At 40.2% G+C, this 27,041-nt stretch overlaps 1 protein-coding gene and 1 long non-coding RNA gene across 2 annotated transcripts; one reads left to right on the top strand and one right to left on the bottom strand.

Moving 5' to 3' along the window:
• Positions 1–8,673: 8,673 nt before the first annotated feature.
• Positions 8,674–10,902, top strand: LOC139728467 (uncharacterized). Its single transcript, XR_011710810.1, has 3 exons — positions 8,674–8,837; positions 9,604–9,675; positions 10,802–10,902. It is a non-coding gene; the product is annotated as an uncharacterized lncRNA (long non-coding RNA).
• A 5,367-nt stretch (positions 10,903–16,269) lies between these two features.
• Positions 16,270–16,797, bottom strand: LOC139728505 (uncharacterized). The gene has a single exon (XM_071639442.1). It carries the CDS (start codon positions 16,795–16,797, stop codon positions 16,270–16,272), a length of 528 nt encoding a protein of 175 aa, XP_071495543.1.
• Between the last annotated feature and the right edge of the window lie 10,244 nt (positions 16,798–27,041).

The following is a 27,041-nucleotide window of genomic DNA, read 5'->3' as shown; positions in this document are numbered from 1 at the left end:
ACGACTAGTTTCGATCCGTGCTGAGCTGAGTAGACTTCTAGGCTCTGTACTATGCGTGCCCTTGGTGACAGTGCATGACAGCCATGTCACATACATATGGCTGCATACAGGGACACAGTGCACCCATTCACTTTCACTCAAAATTACACCTTTATTCAAAAAGAAAAGAAAAGGAAAACAAACTACACTTGTAACCCAAAACAAAATATAGCCCTGGGCCTATGTGTCATAGCAAGAAATAATCAACACAGAGTTAGCCGCCATGACAAAACTCTGTTAGTATACAAATGATGCACAGCACGAAATAATCCTGTGCATCATTTGTTTTATAAAATGGGTCGAAAACTAACAGCATTATTCACATACCTTTGTGGGTCAATACCAGTCAGCAACATGTAGCACTCGCTCAAAAGTCAAGATGTCCGAAGATGTTCGTCCCAAACATTTACGCACGTCGCACTCGGAAATCCCGCACATAAGTACTGTACATAGAGTATACGTACGCCACGTACTGTTATGCACAAGAAAGGCCGCCGGCTGTTGTGGCAGCCCGCGGCCCGAACTAGAAGTTGTTTACAGGATTGACAGCGCGTATAGTAGCGCGTGACGCACTTGTAACAACTGATTGAGTGCGCACTGCTAGTGTGAACATTGTGACGTACGTCAGGCCAGGGAGGTGGAAGAGAGACTCTTCTTAGTGCATACCTGAAGAAAATAATGCACACACACGTGACTCATTTCAGCGCTTCCAATTGGCTACATTCTTGAACCCATTTTATAAACTGTAATATTAAACACATGCTGGCTGTAAGCTGTAGGATGCATTTTGGTCAAGTTTTGAATTCAAAGCTGGAGTAGAAAACACAAGGAATTGGAACGTGGTCACTTTCACTGTGTACGTGCCAAGGGTTGTCATACGGCTGACTTTAAACAGTCAAAGGGTCTAAAGAGAATCTCTTAATCTGCCGTAAAATAACATGAAATTGATGTCACGCTTTGCAACATCTTTATTCTTACTGCAGGTTCAAAGGATATTGACTTTGCTCCTGTCTAGTAATTGTATGGAAAACTTCTTAAATCTTCAACTACGCTCTGCATTTAGCCCCAATAAGCCATGCAGATGTATAGCAACAGCTGAAATTTAAAGCATGCAATGAAATAATGCCTTTCCCAAGGCTGTTTGAAGAAGTCTCATTTTTGTTTATTAGTGGCATGTCTTATTCCTTTACTCTAAGGTCACCCTGAAACTGCCAGATGCTTGCCTGTGCTTCGACATAGCCTTCGTTCAAGGACAATGCTGTTTGTTGTGCGGTCTCCGAGACGGTCGTATCCTCAGCTGTAGCCTGCAGCCATGGTGTCAGCAGCAGAAAAAAAAGAAACGTAAAAGGTTGGTGTAGAGCAGATCACATGACCAATTTGTGCGACGTAGACAAAGATCTTTTCCCCAGTACACTGCTAGAGTGGGGAGTATGCATATGCCCTGTACTATTGTTTTGTGAGTGCACGGGGAGCACTTGGAAGATGACAAGGCGGTGGGCTCACCCCTCACGCTAACACGCTAGCAAACGAGCAACCGAGGAGCAGCCAAATCTAGAAGTGCGTACTCGCGTAAAAGTTCAAAAGTTTGCGTAATACGTGCTGTAAAAATGTTACTTTAGTAAGCAAAGTCCGCCATAATACTAAGTAGGTAATGGCAGCCCCCATGAAATCACTGACACCAATGTATAGTTCGCCCTCTAGTGGTGGAGAGGAGAAAAATCTCTTTGGACATAGATTACAGCTGCATCAGAACTGCTGAGTCAGAAGATGACACATTTCATATGATTGAGAACTTTTGGTAGTCTTATACTTCAAGACTGCATGTGTTATTGTATTGTCACCAACAGTGACATTTTAGGGAATCAGCACCCATTGTTCAACTTGGCACTGATAAAGAGGAGTAATAAAAAAGAAAAATGTTAAATTGTCTGGAATAGATTCAGACAAATAATGGGAAAAAAATACAAAATTCTGATGATTTTGTGTCTTTTCTCAAAACAGTACTTTCTTTTTTTACTATCACATTGTATGCCAGTTGTAGAAAGTTGAGGATGTTCTCTCCAGCAAGCATTAGAAAAGCTTGTGTAGGCAATGCTTACAAAGCAGAGAGTACAGGAATTTTGAAAGAGTCAACCATTTTATGCAATATAATATTCATGTCCATTGCACTAAATTCTTATTTCAAAAACATACAGCAACCCAAAAACCCTTTAACCCATTGAGGATCGACAAGTCCCGAGTATACTCAGGCAAGCGTCTGTGGAAAATGTGTGTTGTAGCAAAATCAAACCGTCCTCAATGGGTTAAAGACTTACTTGGTAGAATGGCAAGAAGAATAAATGCCCAAAAGTACTCTTCAGCTTTCTGAGCTGGTGTTGAGAATGATGAGGGCATTAAGTTGCCACAAAGCCAGAGTGTTCGAGGCAACTTAATGCTCTTCTCATTCTCAGCCAGCGATATGTTTTACATTTGTACACCCATAAACCAATCTGTCATTCAGGGAGGTGGTGGGGAGGGGGGGGGGGGGGGGGAGTAATGGCATGGGGGGATAAAAGAGTATGAATGGCAATGTTAGATTCACCAACTCTGCCTCATGGTCACAGAAAATGTTTTCATGCATGTATATCTGTCTGTCTGTTAATCTACACTGTATTTATCTATTACATAATCTATCTATTTTTCTGTCTTTCTACATTGTATCTTTCTATATATGAATATACATATATTGTAAAATGCAGAGGACAAGATGAAGAAAACAATGGAGCAGAGGCAGAGGTGACAACTGGAAAGGACAAGAGGAAAATTCATAATGGAGGAGGAGGAGGAGGAGGAGGTGGAATAGATGATGATATATTTGGAGACCTGCTAGCAGAAGATGAGGCCACACTCCAAGAAGCTGGTGGTTGGGATGGAGACAAGATGTTCTCCAATGAGATGGAGGAGTTCTACCAGGCTCTAGGTGATGTCATCCAGGTAGGCCTGTGCTTGTGGAGGGTAGATTGATACAACTTGGGAGATTTAGCAGCAATTGATGACTACCAATAACTTTATGCCAAAGTGATTCCAGTATGAAAATTTGTGTACCAATATTTTAAGAAATTCAAATCTAACTGAACTTTAAAAGTGAATTATTCTGGTCAGTTCAAACTACATGTATAATGTACATTCCAGTAAAGGGAGTTAACAGATTATCGTCAGAAATGACGATCCCAAACATGCACTCCTCAGTCAATATGACTACAGCATGATCAACGATTATAATATGAAAGTAATGATAATATTATAATAATGAAATTGATGATTGTGATGATGATAATAATCATAACAATTACAGGATTTATTAATTGATATGAATGTCTTTATAACTTTTTTGAAACAATGTACAATTTGTATTATAATCACCACAAAAACAAATGGTGTATTGAATGTCGATGCAGTGAATAGGTTTCACATCTTTCACAATGTTCTATATTGGCACATAGCAGTTTGTGAGACCAAGGAGGTACTAGGCGAGCTCCCCTAGTACCTCCTTTGTAGGATTAACAACTATCATTCTTTGTCCCAATCAGGAGGTAGGGGAGGACTGTGAGGTGCTTAGAAGGGATGGATTGGAAAGCTTCACCCTGGTGAATGACCACCTTGCCGCTTGTTGCAGGGAGGGCCAGGGATGGCGGGTGTTCCTTCACGAGTGCCGGCCGGACCTCGGCCACAAGGGTCTGTTCCGCTGTGAGGGAACTCCCGCTTACTCCACCCTGTGGCTCGATGCCTGGGATGGTGCGGAAGACCATACCCCTGGTTCTTATTTCCAGCATCCGTCTCCCCTGAGTGACCATCGCCCGCAGGAGACCAGAGAGGAGACGACCGAGGAACCCCCATCATCCCCATCACTATACGTGGTGATGTCAGCCTCCACACGAGATCACACAAGCCACCTTCTGATGCAGTCATCCAGTGTTCTCTCAATGTCAGATGCCCTCTTTGATGCTCTGTTTGGGTCAGAGGTCAATCTGCTCGAGTCGCCAGTGGTTCTTATCTCCTTGCCGGATGGCCGTGTCTTTTCTCTCCTCCTGGCAGGTGAATCTTATTCGACCAATGTCCACATCCTTAAAATTTAACCAGTTCCTGACTGGACACTTTGGCGAACTCAGTTCTACGAGCCAACAACGAGGTCTACTGCAGTCAATGTTTAATTCTTTGATCCCTGAAGACTAGTCCCAACATTAGTCGGGCAGGTGTCTGTGGGAAATGTATGTTACAACAAAATCAGCTCATCCTCAATGGGCTAATTATCAAAATGAATTAAATTTACAAAATAAAAAGTGAATGAATGTAAAGCAATGATTAGTACAAACTAAAATGCAACAATCTTGTTGTAGAAGCAAGAAAATGTCATTAATATGAACAGTATAGAGAGAATAATTATTGTTCTTGACAGTCTTGTTTACGTCAATCATACAGTCACATCAGGCCCTGCAGTCAGATCATGTGACGTAAATTGGTTTGGTGACGATGAAAGCAAAATTCTCAAGGTCATTTTTTTTCTCTACAAGTATTTACTCAGCAAATGACAGTGAGAAGCAGAATGAAGCTAGTTAAAATGTGGCTGTCTACGTGTATGTAACAGCTGCCACTCATGATTATGAAGCTGGGTTTTTTTTTTGTGTGTACTCTTTGCCCAGTGCAACTAATTCTTGACCATGAATTTATGCTCTTCTGCACAGCCTGCCATACACATCGTGTGAGACTTCTTCACCACTCTACACAGCCAGTGGAATGCATTTTCGCTCTGACATGCACCGGCACTCTGACCCAGTCCAATTCTGACTACCTGGCTATGGTTTGCGGAGATGGACAGATAATCACCTTCCATGTTTCTTCCGCTGATTCAGAGATCGCCACGGAAACCACGCACTACACTGGGGGCGGGGTAACAGCTGCCTCTGCGACGAGGAATGCAATCTTGTGTGCCACCAGCTGTGACCTTGCTATCTTGACCTTCAACCTCAGTCCACAGGGGAATACCCTGGATATGACCTCTCAATATCACAATGTGTCAGGATTAGAAGCCGTCTGTGCTCTCAAAGGTAATTTACATCTTCACACTGTAATAATAGTCTGACATGATAAACATCAGATAATACAGACAATCTGTCTCTAATGTCGAGTTGGAAAATGGATGACAATAATCATAGGATACCGGGGTCACATTTTATCAAAACTTATAATTGAATACCATGTCCCGAAAAATCAATGATAATACTTGGGCCTAGAGCTGTCTGGTCTCCCAGATTCTGCAGGATAGTCTCCCTGAAATATTAACTGGCTGTTCATGCTGTGATAAAGAAATGTAACATCTTATCAAATTGGGGAATAACAAGCAACCCCTGTGAAAACAAAGTTCTCAGGACCAGCAGTTTTGTTTCGTTACGTCAAAATTTGATTAAAGCTGAACAATTAAGTATGTAATGGTACATGCATGATATAATGATATTGAGACCTCAATTTTTATTTCATTGTAACAAAATTTTGTCATAACTGAATATGTGTTTATTATAAAGTTCGAGCATTATGTCATAAGATGAACATTTCCCTGTTATGAAACACATAGGAATATTTCTGATAGCTTTTTAGAACCTTCTGAAATTGATGTGTAAATGTAAAGGCCGTTTCACACCATTCCGGGCAAGCTACGCAGGCTTGTGGCGAGGAGGTAGTTTCCAGCACGTAGAAGATTTTCAGCGGGCAAACAAGAATGTTTGCAATTTTCATTCATGCCTTGTCATACCGTACGGGGGAACTTCTGTGGCTTGACTTGCGGGGAAACAAATTTACTCCCCGGAGCTCTCCGCAGTTGGTCTGCAAATGACAGTATCTAGCGCATAGTTGCCCGGAGGTGCTCACGCAAGTCCGATTTAACCGCAGCCAAGTTTTGAGCATGACCAAAACTTTTTCTGGGTGAGTCGCGGGAATGCCCATAGAGGTCCACGCAGAATGCCAGTAGGAGACCCTTAGTGGCAGTACTTCCCAGGCAATTCCCACGCAGGTACTTCGCAGTCCCGTATGCAGCCAAGATAATGAAATTCTGTGAGATTTCAGCCATTCCATTAGCGGAATTCCTTCAATGAGTTGTCAGCCCCCATGCGACTGGTACAAAGGTCACACAGTATACTCGCAAATATAACGCGTCCAGCAAGTAAGACACATGCGCTGACTCGCACAAATCCTTTTCCGCCCTCAGGAATGTCCGGTATGCTAGAAAATCCCTACACGTAACAAGCCCGAGTAGCTTGTCCGGAAAGGTGTGACAGGGCCTAAACACGGTTGCGGGTAAACAAATATGCGTTCGCACCTCCGGGCGACTACTTTTGAGATACATGCTAGGTACTGTCATGTGTGGATCATCTACGGGGACCTCCGGGTAGTCAAAATTGTTCTTTGCAAGTCGCACGCCAGGCTGGTGTGACACGGCCTTTAGCAGCCTTATTTTACAAAACCCAGAGAATGACTCATTACATTGTGTTTTCTTGTTTGTTTGATGTTTGTTATATCTTTTCAGAGAGCAGCAGTTCTTACAAGCTTCTTGCCTTGAAGAAGAATGGGACAGTCCGCCATCTGTCTGTGCCCTCGGGTGAGGAAACCTCTTCCAAGGACTCCTCCATCAGTCCTGTGGATGCTGGCCAGCGCATCAAGGAGCTCCTCCACAGCATCAAGGAGATAACGTCAAAGATGGCCGCCCTCGCAAAGTCTGACCACGAGCAGAGTGCGGTCTTGGAGGAGCTGAGCAAGGCACACCACATTGTCAGTCTGGTCGGAGACGGGAAATCATCCTGGGCTTTTGACTGCAGGGCGCGCGTGATTTGCATCCAGGAAAACGGACAGAGAACGGTCAGGGTCGAGTGCACTGTGAAGAACAACACGGAGTGGGTGCTCTCGCGGGGGTGGACACTTGTCGCTACTCTTGCCAGCCGTGGACTGCAAACTGGAGGATGCGTCGGTCGTGGTCGATGCGACACCTCACAATACATTCCCTTGATTGACTTTGCACCAGGGAGTTCCCTGGCGATCACCTATGGCGTGGGTGAGCGCAGAACTGCCGTCTTTTTTCCCATTTCGGTGCGCTTTTCTTTGCTCTTGGATGGAGCAGCATTGCCCAGTAGCATTCAACGCAGAACGCTTAACGAAAAGAGCGGTAGTTTCTTTCACCTGGATGGCCAACACTTTGGGACTGTGTTTGCCATAGGAACCTCAACCATTGACCACCTTGATGCACTGCAACCTGTGCAACAATCCGTCCATGATAGGACTAATCCTGGTTACAAGCCACAGCTAGGGGGCAGCAAACACAATGCAGACAGTGGATTCGTCCGAGGAATTTCAAGAAAGTTCTTGCCCTTTTCTGTGTCAAATGAGAATCAAGTTCCACCATCACCTGTGTTGAGTGATTCAGTGGACATCAGCCTTGATGCGTCTCTCTTGAAAACATTGACCAAAGGTATGACACTGATTCAAGAAGTTTCATTGATTCAGGGAAAGTGTAATGAAAGAAACTCATGGATGGTTTTAGGATATCGAGTGGATGATTTCAAAGGTTTATGAATTTTTCATTTTGGTGAATGTGCTACCCCATGCAAATGGGAATTCTACCAGAATTCATGATTTTACAATAGTAGATTATGACTGAAGAAAATCATTAAGTTGAGTGTCACAAAATCTTTAGCACATCCAAGACGGTATTGACAAAGTTGAGGGAATGTGTACTTTTATTGTAGAAATTCAAATGTTATTTTCTTTTGATGTAAGGATTGTCTGACTTTGTTTCACTTCACCTTTCACGGGTTCACTTTATATTTCATGGTTATATGTGGTTAAACTGTTTCTTTCAAGTTGTAGACACTTTTCTTTTCTTATTGAGATAATATATGTCTGACAGGTGACCTGTTGGAAAAGAATTGAAAAAGACCTAGTTCTTTATCATTTGATTGAATCATGCTATCATGTACTCCACGGTGTGTGGTGTTGTGCATAAAGCTGTTATATTATCGTGGTAGCATGCCAGGATTGTGACGATAAACAACACCAATGTGCTGATGCTGTAATATGAAACATCAAATGGATATTGTACTTAGTCCTCCATAATCTCTGATGGCTTTTATCAAACTTGTCTAAGAGCAACTATGGGTAGGAAATGACTAATAGTATGTAATCAGATACAAATCGATCAAAGAGGATGCTGTTTAACCAGTCATCAGTTTATAAATTTCTTCTTCTCTTTTTTTTTGTGTGTGTGTCATGTATTCTTCTGTCATTGGTCAACAATTGTTTGCATGCCCAATACATGTATTGCTATCTTAAGTACTCTGTTATTGTGTGGTAAACATCCCAGACCCAAATAAACATCATTACAGTTGTATGAATATTTCTTCTTCTTTTTTTCCTTGTCTAATACTTCTGAATTATTAGCTTGAGGTAACCCTGCCATCACATCAAGAAAATAAAAGCAATGTGAAATTTATGAGGAAAATGTTGTTTCTGACGCAAAAATCAAACATAGGCCTAATATGCTTTTGCACATCACAGGTGACAAGAGTCCACTGGAGCAATTGCTCCTCCTCCTGTTGCCAAGCAACACACAGATTCAGGTCAAGGGTCACTGCTTTGAAGCTGAGACACCAGATGGATGCCTAGTCTCCTTTCAGGCTGTGAATTCAAGTTCTCCTGGAGTAGTGTTGCTGAAGATAACCTCCTCAGATTCTTCAGTGACAAAACGGCTGGCTGAGGCAGTCCATAGAAGGCTGAAGGTATGTTTGTTTGTTTGTTTGTTTGTTTATTTATTTATTTTTTCTGGGTAGATATGCCAAGCTCAGCAATAAAAAACATGTTTCATTTGAAGAGCATAAGATTGAAAGGAGAGGATGAAATATTAACATCACACAAAGGTGACATAAATCCTTCACTAATGATTACCTGAGCATTGGCATACGACTACGTGTAGGCTTTAAATTCTTTCATGACATTCCTTAGATAAAAATGGCCTTTCACTTGAGACTAGCAACTGATTTAAACCTTGCATGTAACATAGTGAGATATATGTCTGAATTATCACGGTATCATCATTGTGCATATTTAATCTGAACAAAGAAAAACAAATATTCAAGGAAAATGTAAAAATATTTCATGCATCAAGAACTTGATTGCCATAAAAAGAAATGTTAAAAAAAAAAAAAAAATTGATAAAAGGGAGCAACAGTATAGTACCATGCAGATAATGTTTTACAGAAAATACAGAAGTTTAGCTCACAATATTTTATTTGGTTTGTGTTCAAACTCCTTAACTATGTGTAATACCAGGTATATGTGTACTCCAACACGAAATGAAATGCAGGCAAAATTTATTATTAACACCTAGTAAATGTTTTGATTCCAGTTATATTAAAGAATCTACTTTTATTACCATGAATTTGAATTTGGTTTTACTGTAACCAATTTTAAGGGTACGTATTTTCAATATCATTTTCATGAGGTAATTCTTTATCATGATATTATTTTTTTTTGTTTACCTTACAGAACTGTGAGCTGATCCAGAGCCCCCTGACACTAGACATAGAGACACTTAACAGAGAGCTGAAAAGCATTGAGGTAAATTAAGTCAAACATCACGATGACCTTAATTTGAATAGTAATTGTGACTTGATAGAGTCTAAAGCATACAAGTGTACAACACTGTAAATTTTTTGAGGTTTGACGTAATGTTTGTTGAAACACATTTATGTCAACCGACTCATAATGATTACATATACTATTGATATAATCTTGGCCGTATGATGGATTGAAATCAGATTTTATATGACAATGACATTTTGAAGTTTGATTACCAGAGTATTATATGTCCCTCTCACCAGAGGCAATGTGTTTCAAAGTTGTCTGTCATGCAGTCTGTTGCCACTTCCGTCCATGTGTCATATATTTTGTTGTTACCATTGGCAACATGAAACATAAAGTTATTACATTTATATGTGGGCATACAAATATAAACTGGAAGATCCGGAAGCCACAAGGCTTGAGATTTAGTGTTGTAATTTGTGGTAAATATGGAATTTGAGGTAGTTTATATCACAGATAAGATTAAAGTCTGAAATATCATTTTGATTTTGGCTTCTCAACAAACATTTGAAGAAGCTAATTTTAATCTGGTTCAAGTGGGCACTTGAACACACATCTTTATTAGACCAATACCCAGGTAGACCTGTGGTGAATGCTGTGCTGTCTACAACTGAATGGTGTCAGAATCTCTTGATGACATTCAGTCAGTCCAGGCGAAGTCTTGACTGAAGGATTTTTTCTTTTTTTTAACAGATACAAAGCCACACAAGTACATTATATTGTATTGGTAACTCAAGAGTTCAGTGGCAGAAGGTCACAGGTAGTGTGAAAAAAAAATACTTTGCAGTCATGTAAGTGGCTGAGATGCACCATATCATTCAGTGACCAAGTATCTAATAAAGGTTGGAAAAGACTTCTGTCATCTTTAGCAGCGCTGGACCCTGTTAAGAGAAACTTGACTCTAAAACAGAAATCATTTCAGAAAAAGAAAGTGATCTGATATTGATGTGTGATAAATTTGTAATAGATATAATTTTAATCTGAGTTTCATGATACTTTCTCTGTTGCAGTTGCGTGACTCCAATCTTTTAATTCATGTTGAACAATAAGTGGAGTCTATGAACCAGTAATATATAATTGTTTTTTTTTCCCCTCACCACAGACTCATCAAGCACAACTTCAAGTGATCCAGGACCAAGTGACGCTGGGCTTTCATGAGAATGAGGCACTTGGAATAGCAGAGGAACTTACAGGGATTTACAGGAATATCAGGGAACAGCTGTTAGTGCACTGAAGTCCTGAGAGACGATGCGGCGTAAAGTCGCAAAAGTTAGTTCTCATCAAATCCCTGGACTATAACAAACTTGGAAGATGTGTAACTAGCACATGCATACAACAGTATACAATAGTTCATTATTGGACATAGTAGTCAGGCGTGTGTGATATGTTGAGTGCCTTTTTGCAATCAAAATTTGCATAAGCCATGGACTAGATGTAAGGATTCCAGCCTAAATGGTCAGCATGCAGTCACCCTGTATTGGGAAAAAAAAAATATGGTTGCATCAAAGCGTGATCATAGTCATCCACTCATCTCGCGTGAATTCACATTGAAGTTCATAGTGGGCTACTAAAGATAGTTCTGTATCTGTATCTGTGTGGTTTAGTCAGCAAAATGTCCAAGAAGACACATCCACGCTAACTTCTCGAGGAGCACCATGTGTGGACAGAGTGCAACCAGAAAATACCATAACTGGAATTACTTCAAATTTTGTGTAGACTAAGATAATGATGGACACTGGACTACTGCACTAGGGACTTGGTTCCAGTCCTTAACAGTTGTTATGAAGAAAGAATCCTGGAAAGCTCCAGCTCTATGCCATTGCTGGATGAATTTCTGGTTATTTCTTCTGATGTCACATGTGCTGAGTTGAGCATAATCATGCAGAGGGACATTGACTAGTCCATTTTCAGTTTGTACAGCATGCAGAGCCTCTGGTGTTTTCTCCGTGTCTGAAGTGATCCCCAACCCAGCTCAGATAATGCCTTCTTGACAGAACCCTCTTCCATATTGTTGGTGTTCATGCAGAATCTGGCAGCCTGCCGTTGAATTCTCTCGAGGGATTTTGTGGATAGTTTAGTTGTAGGATCCCAGGCAGAAGATGCATATTCTAGAATAGGTCTCACTAAAGCCAAGTATGGAGTAGAGTTCACCTTCACGTCACAATTCCATAAATTTCTGCAGATGATATTCTGCACATTTTGGGCCTTCTTGAGAACTTGCTGAACATATGGGGGTTCCAATTTAGGGTGTTGGATAGATGAACACCCAAGTAGGGATTAGTCACCCCAGAACCCCAGAACTTTCTTTTGTATAAAGACGTTTAATAAATGACCAAAAACTTTTGGATTCCTCCAGCAAGTCAGTCCCTAGAGTATTTCTGATGTGGGAAGACCAAGATTTCTTGGTGAGTTAATATACTTCCTAAGGGATCTGAGTTCTTCCCAGTCAGTTGGTTTACCAGATTTTGTAGCTTTATTGTAAAGGCGTTGTTTTTTTCTTGATCATGCGACATGGGGATCTATCAAGCCAGGGTATGTTAAAACAAGAAGAAAATTTATGTGGCACATAACGTTCCATCATTTAAAAGATATTATGACTTGATCTCTTCCCATTTGTTGTTGACATCATAGTCAAGGCATTCTTCTTTTTTTTTGGTGATAATATTTGGCAAATTCATGAAGTGACTGCTTGACACCCTCCACAGCAGCCTTGTTCCGTAAGAAAATGTTTCTTTTGGCTGGATGTATGGGCATATGATGTATTGTGGCTGCGTCACCTAACATGATTTACTAAGTGAGGAGTTTGGGTCTAGTTAGACTATGATAAAACACTCCAAAAGAAATAAATTCAACTATTCATTGAGCAAAGTTCACAAAACAAATTATTCATTTTGATCATCACTCCAGAAGTGGTTGAACAACAGTCATAGAACAGTGGAAGAACAGCAGAGCAGCAGAAGAATAGTAGAAGAATAGCACATAAAATAAAATTGGAGGCTTTGAGCTGTTAAAAACTGGTTATGGCAAGTTTTTTAAAGTATTGGTAAAGGTTTGAGTGTTTTGATCCTACAACACTGGCATTTGAGGAATATAGCCTACTGTTCTGACCAGCTTGGCATTCTGGCTAGCTTTCCAAGCCAAGGTTTAGTGCAAAAGCTAACATAGTTCCCACGCCAAGGCTACCAGCAGAAGTTGGATTCTAACTGTGTGGGACTAGTACTACACAATTTAAAAGGAGTATTTGTAGTGTGCTTTGGGGTTAAGTTTGGACTTATGATATTGCCCAAGTGGCCAACTCCTACACATAATAGAGATGAGGGCTCTAGGGGCAGTGCTGTTTAAAGCTGTATAACAAACACTGACTTGCAGGTACAGGTGCATGTGTAAAATGCATGCATAATGTATGTAGAGCAAACCTGCCTATGTACAAAATTGCCACCCTGATTTAAAGTACAGTAGGGGCATACATGTATACACATGTTATATGAAGAATTCTGATCAATATATACTCAAGAAACTGCAGTAAAATGCTCTTTTATATCTCTTCATTGCATACTGCTGCAGTGAGATGGCTTCTTTAACTGTTTATGAGCAGTTACCTAGTCAAAGTATACCTCAATCTATTATACCTCAATGTGTATATTTGATAACAATAATTCAACGCAATTTAGGCAACTGATATGACATTAATTATAGTGGAATAAGGGTGTAAAACCTGTCCTGGAATATAAACTACATCAATACATTGGTAACAACAATCCACATTAACTATTTACATAATATATGATTTGAGCAAAGATAAGAAATATGGAGGGAGAAAAGATTGAAATAAAGATACAAGGAAATGATTCTTGAGGATAGAGAGAAGTGAAAAGAAAAGAAATAAAGCAAAATGAATGATTTCATTCAATCAAATCAATGTTCACTATACTGGCTCTTCGATGAGGATTCCTGCGGTCTTCCATGTTACTTGGTCTTTTCTGGCGACAGGGGAAGGACCAGTTTGTGAACTGGCCTTTCCATCCTGATGGGCTGCTTCTGGCATTTGCCTCGACTGTCCAGTGATGGATCTGCCATCATGAGTGGGACCTTGTGCACGAGACGGTCGAACTGGGATGCACCTGCAATACTCTCCCCAGTGGCCGCTGAACCATTGCTTCTTTGCAGATGACAGTGTCGCTGGCTTCGAGATTTGTCTGTGGACAAGCCCACTTCTGCCGTGACTGCAGTTTGAAGCCTCCATCTTGCCCAGAGCTCATTGACAAGGTGCTTGACGCAACGCCACTATTTCCTGATATACATATCTTCTCGTTGGGTTTTCTTGATTCCAGTTGTCTGTTGTCTCCAAAGTATCGTTCAGCAACATGATGATTCATGGGCAACAATATAGAATGTTTGCTTTTGAGAGGAAGTGTCATTTCAGAGTACCCATCCGGTCACTCCTTGATTTCTTCTTTACTAAAATATAGCGCTGAGACAGTCATTCCCGATGAGGAGAAAAATTTAAACCCTTTCATCATCCGGCATCATTTCGTCTGTTATGCCCACCAGATGAGACTCTTTTGGCTACGTCTGCCTTAGGGATTTGAGACCTAGTGACAGGAGTTTCTGATCTGGTGAAGGCAGCTGGAAGTTGAATGACAGATGTTAAATAGGTACCTCTATTAGGAAGACGATGACTTGTAGGTGTTGGTGTCAATGGTGTCAATGGTGTGTGGGGATCCACCTCTGTCTTGGATAGTGTTCACCTGCTTTAACCAATGACTACGAAGATGGTATGGTAGCTTCTCGGTTATCTTGACCAACTCTCTATGGTTGCTTATCTCTTGCAACATTCCAAGTGCCCTCAGTGTGTCGGCACAGGTCTTTAGTTGATCGACAAAGTCTCTATGCTGTCTGCTGTTACTCTGTATGACTGGACCCTCAACGACACTGATGACAAAATCATTACCAAAACGATTAGCTAACAAATGTTTAGGAGAAACTTACGTTAAATGGAGACCCAGCCACACCAGTAATATAAATAAACATTACATTTATTTACAAGCCTTTAATACTCATGTCCATGTACAGCAAACAGTTCAGAGCACCGTACAACTGAAGTATATGCATTAAAACCAGGTGTGAGCTTGCAGGCAGAAGTCAGTTTTTGCACAGAACAAGAGTGCCGAGCCAAGGCCAAACCGCCTTGGCTCGAGATCGAGGGCATGCGCAAGCAGAAGCTCCATCAAGTGACAGTTTAGGAGAAACTTGCGTCAAAGGGAGACACAGCCACACCAGTAATATAAATAAACGTTACATTTATTTACAAGCCTTATTAATGAGCCGTATGAAACTATCATGAGAAACATGATTCATAAAGAGGAGAGAACGGGTGGAGGAAGGAGAATAAAAGCGAGGAAGGTACATCAATCATGGGAAATGGAACTGGTATGGCCAAAAACCTTGATGGGGACACATAGGGGCAAATTTCGTAAACGAAGAAGGTGTAATAACATAGACCACCACCAATTAAAGGGGGGCAGTGAGCAAACCACAACCAAAATAGATGAAAATGCACGGCATAATTGTACATAGAATCAATGAAAAGATAGAATGTTGAAAGTACAAAAGGTTCATAAGTTCAAAACAGTCAGAGGCAAATATCACTTCACGCCTTCAAAAGATTGTCTGTGAAGTCATTGTTCATTTTGTTTCTTACATAGTGATAATAGAACACTTCTTGAGTCTTCCATCGGCTGAGCCGTCTCACCATGTCCGGCTCCACGGCCACGTCCACCGCGTTTGTTGCACCCTTACACGTAGGTCGGAATGACTTGGCCGTGAACTCGCGAGGGTCAAGACCCGCGGTGGCAATCGCGTCATTCATAATTTTTGCGATACTCGAGACATCCAAATGTCTGAAGGGTCGACGCAATGTTAAGAAAACCGGGGAGTGTCACGTAGTTGCCCGCTCACGACTGGTACGATCAATATACGCACGGAGAGCATGTACGGGATCAAGAAGGGGGTCACTGTGTGGGGGAAGATGGCACTCAAATCCTGTACGCTGGGTGTCATTTTTAGTACCGAAGAACGTGAGCACCGCCGACCCATCATCCACAAATTTAACATGTTCCATACAAAACGACAGGGATTCAGCATCTGAAGACCGAGGAGGTCAAAAAACCGCTCTGGGGGCAATAACCGATGGTCTCAACATGAGACATAATACTACACGTAACAACGTAATCACCTTCAATCGAAGCATTTTGATTGTCAGAAGCTCATTTGGGGGCCCAGAAGAAAATATGTCAACAAATTTTCCCATAGGCATGATCAAAGTAGATCGCATAGGTTCACATGTGCCAGACTTGATTAGAGACGTTACGAGCAAGGAAATAGCATGAGCTTTCGTGAGGTCTGGAACACCAAGACTAGTGTATAAGTGCAGAATTGCCGCCGTCGCATTGCGCTGTTTGGAACGAGGCTTCTTTGAAGAACAAGCGATATGACACAAAAAGTCCGCGAGAAAAGCCTGAGACGGGGGAAAATCCGCTCCTCGTTGCATACAAAATTCGTGGAGATCACTCAAAACTCTTGAGCCCTCTTGAGTTTGTTCCATGAAGAGAACCTGGTTAACAGCTCCCATAGGCTGTCAGTGGAAACCACTGAATTGACATTGGCTTTCTTTACTTCTACATCTTCTTGTGGCAGTCCCTGGAGCACTTCTGGAGGTGATGGCCATTTTTCTTCTTCTTGCCATAGGAATGTGGGACCCTTCAGCCAGCGTGGGTTGTTGGTTAATTCTGTCGCTTTCGTGCCGTGAGATCCATCGTCTGTGGGGTTGGATGTTGTATCAACATGACACCACTGAGATAGTGTGGAGGTGTTGTGAATCTTAGCGACACGATTTGAAACAAAGTTCTTGAAATGCCTGCTTTCGTTTCTTATGTACTGTAGTACTGATGTGGAGTCAATACAGTATTTGGTGTCTGTGACCTTGATCTGAAGTTCGTCCTTGATGAATTGGTCCAACGTCACTGCCAGGACAGCTGCCATCAACTGAAGCCTTGGTATGGATACGGCCTTCACAGGTGCTAGTCTGGATTTCCCCATGATGAAGGAACAGTGCACTTTACCTGTGACGTCTGTTAAGCGCAGATACGCCACTGATGCGTATCCTATTTCGAATACATCACAGAAGTGATGGATTTGAGCTGAGGCTACTTCCTTGAAACCATCTTGTTTGATACATCTGTTGATCTTTAGGTCTGTCAATTTGGGAAGATCTTCCAACCAGTTTCTCCATTCTTTCTCTTCCTCTGCAGAGACTGGCTCATCCCAGCTTATTAGACCTCGTCCATTGAATCAGTGCCTTTGCTGGAAGTACAAATGGTGCTACAAACCCTAGTGGGTCGTATAGGGAGCTAGCTGCAGACAAAATGCTGCGTCTTGTTGCTGGTTTGTTCCTTACGTTGACCTTGAACTCAAAGGCATCCATTTGTACATCCAAAACGATTCCAAGCATTCGTTCTTCTGGTATACTCTTCAATGTCAAGACTCGACATGGATGCTGCCCTGTCAGCCTCAAGTACGGTAGCCAGGACGTCACGCTCATTACTCATCCACTTTGTGAGCCGGAAACCGCCCTCTTTCAGTAACCATCTCAGGTCTTCAGTCAGCTTTATGGCTGCTTCTTTGGTTTCACAGACTTCAAGCAGTCGTCGACATGGAAATTCTTCCGTACCGTGTCGTCTGCATCTCCGTCATACTCGCTCTGCTGGTCTTCTGTGGTCTTCCACAATGCAAAGCCTGCACAACTTGGAGAAGAGGTTGCATCAAGCAGATGAACGTTCATCCTATACTCCTTTGGCTCTAATGCAAGTTCTCCCTTTTCCCACCAGAGGAATCGAAGTGCATCGAAATCTCTATCGGGGATCTTTACTTGATGGAACATGGCTTCCACGGCGACTGGTTCCTGTCTGAATCTCAAAAGTACACCCACCAGGTTGTTAGTGTGATCAGGTCCTTGAAGTAGCTCGTTGTTCAAAGAGGTACCCTGGTACTTCGCGGCGCAGTCGAAAACGACTCTGACCTTGTCTGGTTTCCGAGGGTGAACGACAGCATGGTGCAGTAGGTACCATGTATTTGAAGTAGGCTTCTCATCTTTCTCTTCTTGATGTCCTGCTTCTCGTGTGTGTATTGGTACCCTTTCTGCATAACCCTTTGTTATATAGTCTTCAACATTTTTTGTGTACTTTTCTTGGAGGGTGTCATCTTTCTCCAGTTCCTTCTTCTTCAAGTACCGCAGTCTTGCTTCTGCGAGATAACGATTGTTTGGTAGGTTCAGAGGCCAGTGGCGCCATGGTAAGCCTACTTCGTACTCCGACCATGGAAGCACTTTCTTCCATGATCTTCTGCGCGGAGGTCTTCGACTGAGTTGCCGATTTTCTCATCCGTTAGGTAACCTCCATAGTCCGACTCCCAGAACTGCTTTAGCTGCTGCTGAAGTGGATCATCATGACATGTGAAGTGAACATTGATGGAGGAAGGCCCTTGTCGCGTTGACATAGGTCCCATCAGCGTCCAGCCGAGTGGAGAACGTATGGCATAGGGTTCTTTTCTCTTTCCCTTTCTTTGTTCAAGGACCCAGAATGCTTCTGGGGTGTCTACGCCAATCAGAAATTTGACCTCTCTTCGATCTATTGATGGGAATGTTATTCCTTGGAGGTGGTCACATTGTTTGACGTCTTCCTTGTTAGGAATAAGAGCGTCTAATATCTCTACTGTCCTGACATGTGGTATCTCGATTTCTTCCCTTCCATTGAGATTCTGCACTGTCAGACTCACCTCGAGGCCATCCTTTTTGGAGCTAACGCCATTTACGGTTGTTAGTTCGAACTGCCTTTTTTTCCCCCTTTTACATCAAGTTCCTCTATTAGGCTTGCATCACACAGAGATATTACACTGTTTCGCATTTCCTCATATCCCACGCTAGAGCCCACAGGGCGTCTCCGTCATTGGGTCTGAGCGGAGCGCGACTTAACATCTTCTTCATGTGGGCAGTGGTCACTACGTAAGACTGTCCGAACTGTTCAGACAGGATCTGTTTGGCCTTAGCATATCCCTCTCTGCCACTCAAAAAGATACAATTTTCTATACTACTTTTGGCCTACTTGCCTAAACAGAACTGTATGAGATACATTAACTTTACCTTGTCATCAATTGGTCGGCTGGCTACAGTGGCTTCAAATTGATGAGTAAAACTCCAGTATTCTGGAGGACTACCACTAAATGTAGTCAATTCTGGTTTGGGACATATTTAAGGCTACGTCTACGGCATGGACAACATCATTTCATTTTGTTTCAACATTGGCATTATAACTAATGCTTAGAACAACATTAGGTACTACGCTACCTTGCCATACTGGAGCTTTAGGATTTAGCTCCTCTATCTCGTTACTCCTACTCTTAACACTGGGGGCAATTACCTCACCCATTGAGGAACCGTCTTGGATTTCCACTTGGATTTCCACGTCATCATTATCACTCTTTGTTGTTACATCATTTGACGGTGAGATATCCGCTTCCGGCGTCTCGCCGCCCTTCGTTGTTGATTCATTCGGTGGTGGATCCGTCATAAATCCTTTGTTTCAAGCAGTAACTTCGTTGAGATACAGAATTGTGAACTTTAATGTAGCTTCTCCAACAAACGGTCTACATTAGGGGGTATCGTCATTGGAACACGCAAATAATCATGAATCCAAATCCACAGTACTTTAATTCTGCTGAGCAAACTGTTCATTTATTTCGTCAGTGTGCAGAAAAAACTTTCATGTGGAGATGTATGGTGTACGCAACTTCGTATGGTTATGTACAAGCATGTGTACTTCGTACATTTGCGATAGTGTGAGTGGCCTCATACATTTGTGATTGCGGTTCACAATTGTTTGATACTCCATACTTTCAATAAACTTTTCACAACTTGACTTGGGATGCTCTCTTTGTCTTCATAAATGATGGTCGTGGTCAGCATCTGAGCTTTACCACGTAGGTGTTTGTATTATATGGCCAGGGAGAAGGAGTGGAGTGTGGCCTAGCAGAATGCTTATCTTGCAAAGTGACCACTGTGGGGTAGGTAAGGGCCCCAGGGGTGCCTATCCTATAATTACTCAGGAAGGGGTGCCACTTCTATTATATTGGACGATCATAGGCTTTATACATTCTGCCGCTACAGCTGGCTAGATCTACAAAATATGAAGGTTACTTGAAGCTTAACTTTTTGTTGTGATACGTCCTTCCTAGACCAGTGGAAGCTTACTGTAGAATAGTGAGGATAGTGTTCTGACTTAATTGTGGCAAAAGTTACTCCTTGTTCCATCATGTGCCTGTGCTAAATTTTAGTTTGATTGGTAGTAATACGTCATCTCCCACTGATTTTGCAATCACAGCTCATTGGTGATACATTTTTCAGTTTTGCATGAAGCCAGCCATGTTATGAAATTATCATTTTATTTTCCTGATGATATCACAATGTTATGATCACGTGCTAGAAGCATGCAGATATCTGTATAAGACAATCATAAGCCATGAATGTATGTCAATGATGATACTTTGCAATAGTCAGAGAAAAAGAACACAGAACCGATTATTATGTGTTGTATGTGTGATGCGTACATATTTTTGTATACTCAGTATAACATGATCATGAATACTTTCACTTTTTGTACTTCACGTTAGAAAAAGAAAGCTATACATATAGTCAAACCTTTTCTATAGTGGCTATCACAGGGAGATAGAAATAGTGGCCTCCATAGACGTGGCCACTATAGACAGGGTCATTATTGTACTTGGCTTTTCTCTCAGTGAAATTGTTTTTAGTGTGGCTGTATGTGGCAGGTGGCCATTATAGACAGGTGGCCACTGAGGTATCCTTGACTTTATATTGATCCATGATCATGAACTTGATAAAGGCACCATCTTTCTTGTTCTATGCAAGATTGGATAAGGACAATGACTTGTCCAGTCCAAGTGCAGTTTAAATTCACCAAGGTCAAAGGTCGGGATGAATGAGATATGAAATGTGTGAAGGCTGTTGACTCATTGAAGACTAGTCCCATTTTGAATGCATAATTGTCTGAAACAATGTTTGACAGACCATGCACCATTTTTTTTTTTTTTTTATCTACAGTCAGTAAAATGTGTTGTGATTGACATTGACTTGCACTTGGGTCTATTCATATAATGTGGGATTCCCCAAACCACAAGAATTTGAGGCTGGGTGCATGGCCATGCATGAAAATAGATAAACACCAATGAATGGTGCTCCGTCAACCATTTACAAAATGCATTGAGCAAGTCATTATGGTCATAGCTGCTTTGTATTGTATGTATGAAGGTTTTGTGCACTGACTTTTCTCTTTTGAGAATGTATGTGAGCTTGTGTTGTGTGTAATTGTATTGTATTCATATGACTACAAAATTCCCACAAGAAAAGCATGAATCATTTAACTCCCAATTATATTATTATTATTATTATTCATGGTTTATTGAAATCGTGACTCGCAGCAATGTGATTGCTCACAATTGTACATAAAAGTCATGATGCATACATATAGATATAACAAAACTGTCTGATACCTGTACTGCAAATATAACTTCATATTATAATCATAAAATTCTTTATACATGCAGATAATGCATAAAAATATATGTATAATTCCGATACTTTGCTACGAGTAAATGCCTCTTGGTGCATTTCAAACACCATGCTGAGGTGCAAGAGGGATGTGTCTTTAAACTTGTGTATGTATAAAGTGTGTATGGTTATGTGTGTGTGCATTTAGCGTGTGTGCGTTCAAACATATGAAGAGTTTGTTGGCAAAAACCGATAAGTCCATATTTGCCAAATGGAGATATTTACGATAAAAGGTCAAGAAAAATAAAGAGAATAATAAGAAAATATTAGCTTCTTTTGACCATAACTTCAAAAATGTACCTTAATATGTAGTGACCAATATGGCATTTAAAAGGTATTATTTTGTACTTTATGACAGAGACCGTACTTCAAAATCTTCAAAAATGGACTTATCGCTTTTGCGAACAAACTCTTCATATTATGATTTTGCGTGTTTGTTCATGCTGAATTGCCACCACTTGTGATCAAAGAACATGCATACTCAAATCATAACAAAACTGTCTATTACTATACTACAAATACAACCACAAAAATGCTTCCTTACATATATAAAGCGAAATGATTTTAAATATATATAAAATTCCCATTCTTACTACTTTGCTACAATTAGCAAAGTTATCAATGACACAATAGGATTTGCCACATTTCATTTAGAATGAAAATTGATTTATCGACCTTGCCTAGATCCTGCATCTGAAAAAAGCATTATCAAAGGATCTGTTCTTATGCCTGTGCCATTAAGTGTCACCGGAAGCATAATGTTTTTGGATCGTCTACCATCTGTCCATTCTTCTGTCCATAATTAATTCTGTGCACAGTAGATGCTCAAGTACAAACATCAAATTTCAAGGTCAAATTCTTAAATTTCACTTTCCCCCATGTCTCTGTAGTAATGCTTGACGGTAGTTTCTTAAAACTTAATGTATATTGCCGGGTTCAGATTCTCTTGGATAAGTTTTTAGTGCATATACTCAAGGACAAAAGGTCAATGTAAATTTCTTGGAATTTACTATTTTCCCATATATTTGCAATGCCTGAAGGTATTTCATGAACGTTGATATGTACATTGTGCATTTGTTAGGGCTCGCCAGGCATGCCAGGAAAAGATTCTCTAGTTTGAATGTCAAGTGGAAATACTAAAATTTAATTTTTTCTTCGTCTCCATATTTTGGAAGCGGCTCAAGTTATCTCCATGGTATGAAACTTTTAAGTCTACATGCATGTTCTGCCTGGCAATGATTTTCTTGAGAATTTTGGAGTCATTGGGTCATGTTCAGGTGAAAAAATGTCATTTAATGTTAAGAATTACATGTACTTTTTGTTATTACCTTGAAAAGTACTCAGTGCATACACGAAAAATAATGATTCTTAATGTTGAAAATAACATGCACTTTTTCTTCATCCCTTGAAAATTACTCATTGCATACACTTATGGGTAATTAAAGTAGGGGCCTACATGCTACATCTATTACTGCACAGTGATTTTGTAAGGAAAGATTTGAACCATGAGGTCAAATATAGTGTATGTGATGATGTTATAAAAATGTCACTGTTTTTTAAGTTTCTGCAATGAACTCATTTCTTCTTTCCCATCATAGTTTGAATAACTCAAAGTATAGTGGTTAAAATTTTACAAATTATTATTTGAAGAAAAATATTGGTCATATGGTCCAAAAGCAAAGGTCAGAGTTCAAGTGAAAATGCTCAAATACTTAGGACCAACTCTCTGAAACAATTTAGCCATCCAAACAAAATCTGGTTCAATGGATATATATTATGATATATGTGTGTGTGTTTATGTACATACATACGATACACATACTATTTAACACATTTGAGATTGTACCATCAAACTTTCAAACATGTCATTTTAATTTCTACCAATCATGTGAAACTAGTCTCTCACTGTCAAGACTTATGGCAGAGTAATGCGACATGGTGAAGGCAAACGAGTCACATAGCAACATTTTTAGGTATAGGTATAATATGGCATTGTGGACATTCTCCCATTATGAAAACAAAAAAGTAGGTTCTTTTTTCTATATCACCTTTTAGGAGTCTTCATGGTATTTTACAAAGAAGTGTTGTATTTTTTTTAATTTAATTTTCATCACCATATCGGGTTCTATTTCTCAAAATCTAGTTTTTTTTTATACTACTATTCACTGGGAAAGGTGTGTACCACTGGTTGTGACTTAATACCTGTAGGCCTATAAATCGGACATCTTTTTAAGGAATACCTTACTGTATTTTAGGAAAGTATTTTATTAGTAGTTGTAGTTTTTTTTTTCTTAAAATGGTAGGAGCATAAGAAACATATTTTGGGGATATAGGCCCATTTTAATATGCCAGTTAGGGTAAGAGATACACCTGGTATAGTGCCATTTAGGGATACGAATTTGCATGATTTGCCATAAGACACCATTAAAAAGGTCTATTTTCAAGGAGTTTAGGCGTGGGTATCTAGGTAGCACATTTCTTGAAAGAAGGTTTTGTCGTTATTAGCACTCATCTTTCTCAGAGTCGTTACATTAGGCCCATCAAATACTTTTTCTGTATAATCTAAAATTGATCAAGAAATACCACTTAGAAAAAAAAAAGAGAAGAACATGACCAGAAGCTGTTTTGAAATCTAAATACCCTTTTTGAATCTTCAGCAGATTTTTCAAGAAATCAAAAGGATTTGAAATGAAAATCCATGCCTTTTTCAAGCTGATTTCAATGAACTGAGTTACATAAAAAAGGCTGAACCGTGAAAATATAGACATCGGAAAAGGAATGTGAATGTTATGGAATTTTACACATTATAATGTTTTCTTAGGGAAGTGGAATGAGTTTTTGCAAATGAGGTTAACCCCATTATATTGATCAAATCTGAAATTTCAGCGGTTTTGACTTTTGTCCAATATTTTCAAGACATTAGACATAATAGGTCGTAGAATATAATTCTTGCATCTCATCTATCTGTGGCGAGTGCTATTGGAGTTGACATGGATTTACAAGAAAAGAGAGCTGGAAGAATGCATGTAATCATATTCTTTCCTCAGGTCGAGGGATATAGGTCAAAGTGAAAAACTAAATGTTGTTGCGTTTAGAAAAAAAAAATCCTGTCAAATGAATGTATGGATTTTTAATGTACGTTCAAAGTGATATTTTCCTAAGAAATTAAAATGACACTGGTTACAGCAACATGCTTGTGGCTGTAGGTTCTATAGTGTCATATTGATTTTATGGCCTTAATTCATATAATAAACATATCGTGTCAAAATAAAATTTCCTATTATCTGAGTATAGCGCAGATATTTTCTCTTGTTCTTCCACTTAGTTCATACCTTCTATCAGTATCAGCACCTAAAGATAAATTAACGCCCAATCCACCTGCTTTTCCAAAAACGGCAAACCGTGGTAAAAAACAAACAAACAAACAAAACAAACATGGTACGGAAAGTTACAGAAAATAAGAGACAAGAAACAACCATTGATGAAATACATCCGTGATGAATCGTTGATCAGAACTATAGGCCTACATAATAAGCCAGTTCGGAGTCAGCTGATGGGCACATTGGTACGAATGACCTTTCTTCTTTCTCAGTCGGCTAGGGGTACTTCACTAGTTTTCAGAGTGACATAATGCATAAGCTTTTACGTAACAATTAATGAGATTCATCAATCCTGTTCAAACAAAGAATGAACTTGCGTAGACCAGATGACCAGAATGATCCGTCAATTAACACATGGGAAAGCATCCATCTCATTATTTTGCATTGAATACATTAACAGTCTCTTTCATTGATATTGCCAGATACCACTTTTACTGTCAGGTGGATGTGCTGACAAGCAGCATTTATAAGGATTACATGAATAATCATTACATCACAGATGCTTATCCCAGTGAATTTAAAAACCAACGTGCCTGGTGGTACGAATGACCTTTTTCTGCTCATGCGCAAAGTAGAACTCCGAACTGGCTTATCATTAACATATAGTTTTAGAAGAATATCTTTTGTTTTGCTTTCATTCTTTTGTTGTCAATGCGTTACACGGATACGATTTTATTTATCTTTTATACAGCAATATATTTTTTTCACAACACGCCCCTCATAATATTATCCCTCTCTCAGCAAACCGTAATTAACAGTAATTTCCTGGTAAATATAGTTACGCCTGTGCTTTCAGCTTTACTGGCACATATGCCACCAAAAAGATGACGATGCAAGAACTTGCATCTCTTCTACAGCCCAAATTGTGCAGAGAGTGTGTTTGGCAAATTTATTAAATGATGATGATGATGATGACGATTAACATCATATTACAGCTCCATAAATCTTAAAAAAAAACAACAAATGTGCCAATATAATAGGCCTTATAATACTAGTATATATCTTGTCTAGCCTGCTCGCCAATCTTCCTTTGATTGCTCGTGTTTAAAAGGATATATTTCTGGTTGAGATTGGGATTCAGGTTTTAACTTCCTTTTTTTTTTCCTTCTTTTTTTTTTGATGAGATAATTCGAAACCACTTATATGAAATATTAATGAGCATACAATTTAAAGAGAAATTAAAAGTTTATTCGATGAATATTCATTTTTGAAATGACTGACGTATCCAGAAACAAAGTGGTCCTGATAAATAAAACCAATTTTCATCTAACAAACCTTTAATTCTGAAATTCTAATTATTTTTAGGGGATAAAAACATGAAACACTAGTGGCAGAACCAAAGTCCGCGTTATTCTTCCCTCGAGGACAATGAATTTATAAAACACCGATATACCGGTTAGTAATAAAATAGGGTTACAGTAAATATTCAAAGATTAGGTTAGCTTTTTGTTTAGAATCTAGGATAGGGTTAATTAGGATTAGGTTCAGGATTAGGACGAGGGTTAAGTTAGGCCTAGGAGCAGATCAGGGGAATTGTCTGGGGTAATTGTCCTCGCAAATTGTCCTTTAATATAGAACCCAGGAGGTCCCATCCTTTTCGTTTCTGTGCATACCCCATACCCTCTTCCACGTGAGTTCTCGCGCTACCTACCACATCCTTCGCTGTATTAGCCACGCTTGATTGGATCATGGAGCTATTTGATTGGATTAGAGAATCTGTTCAGTTGGAGTGAGGACCACCGATACACCTGCCTGCTGGGATATGGCATCTTCACACAGCCTGGCTGGCTACAGTGTGGGTGGGGGCGCAGTGTAAACAGCTCGCTCTTCTTTCTGCAGACACCGCGCATCATTACGCAATCAACGAATGTTGTCGATTGAGATGAGGTCAGATTGCAATACGTGCAGTGTCGTGCTCTTTTTATTTTAGATTCACTGTCTCTTGCTTTGATTCTTCGCTATCGATGGCCTGTGGTTTGTCGTCATGAGGAAATAAGGTTTTCACGTTTAAATTCTTGTCCTTGTTAGTCCAGGCTAGAAGGCACCTAACCTTGTTTTTTTATATATACAATGTTTTTTGATGGTTTCCTGTCAATTCGAGGGTGCTGACTCCAAATCCGATTGATGCCACTCGCGTAACCTTGAGCATTTTCGGCAAAGGGAAAAATCCAAAATGGCCGCCAAATATGCTAATTTGGCCGTGATAATCACAATCATGTGCATTCTGTGACCAATTATTCCACCAAACTTTGTACATTTCTGTTCCTAGAGTTACTCCATGT

Source organism: Diadema antillarum, unplaced genomic scaffold, assembly GCF_040938485.1.
Source record: "Diadema antillarum isolate AM-2024a unplaced genomic scaffold, OU_Dant_1.0 seq00000182_RagTag, whole genome shotgun sequence".
NCBI classification, from domain to species: Eukaryota; Metazoa; Echinodermata; class Echinoidea; order Diadematoida; family Diadematidae; genus Diadema; species Diadema antillarum.
This window is presented reverse-complemented; position numbering and strand designations above follow the sequence as displayed.

Excerpts from the sequence above, each read along its gene's own strand:
- LOC139728505 (XM_071639442.1), bottom strand. The coding sequence starts at position 16,797 with ATGGGGAAATCCAGACTAGCACCTGTGAAGGCCGTATCCATACCAAGG.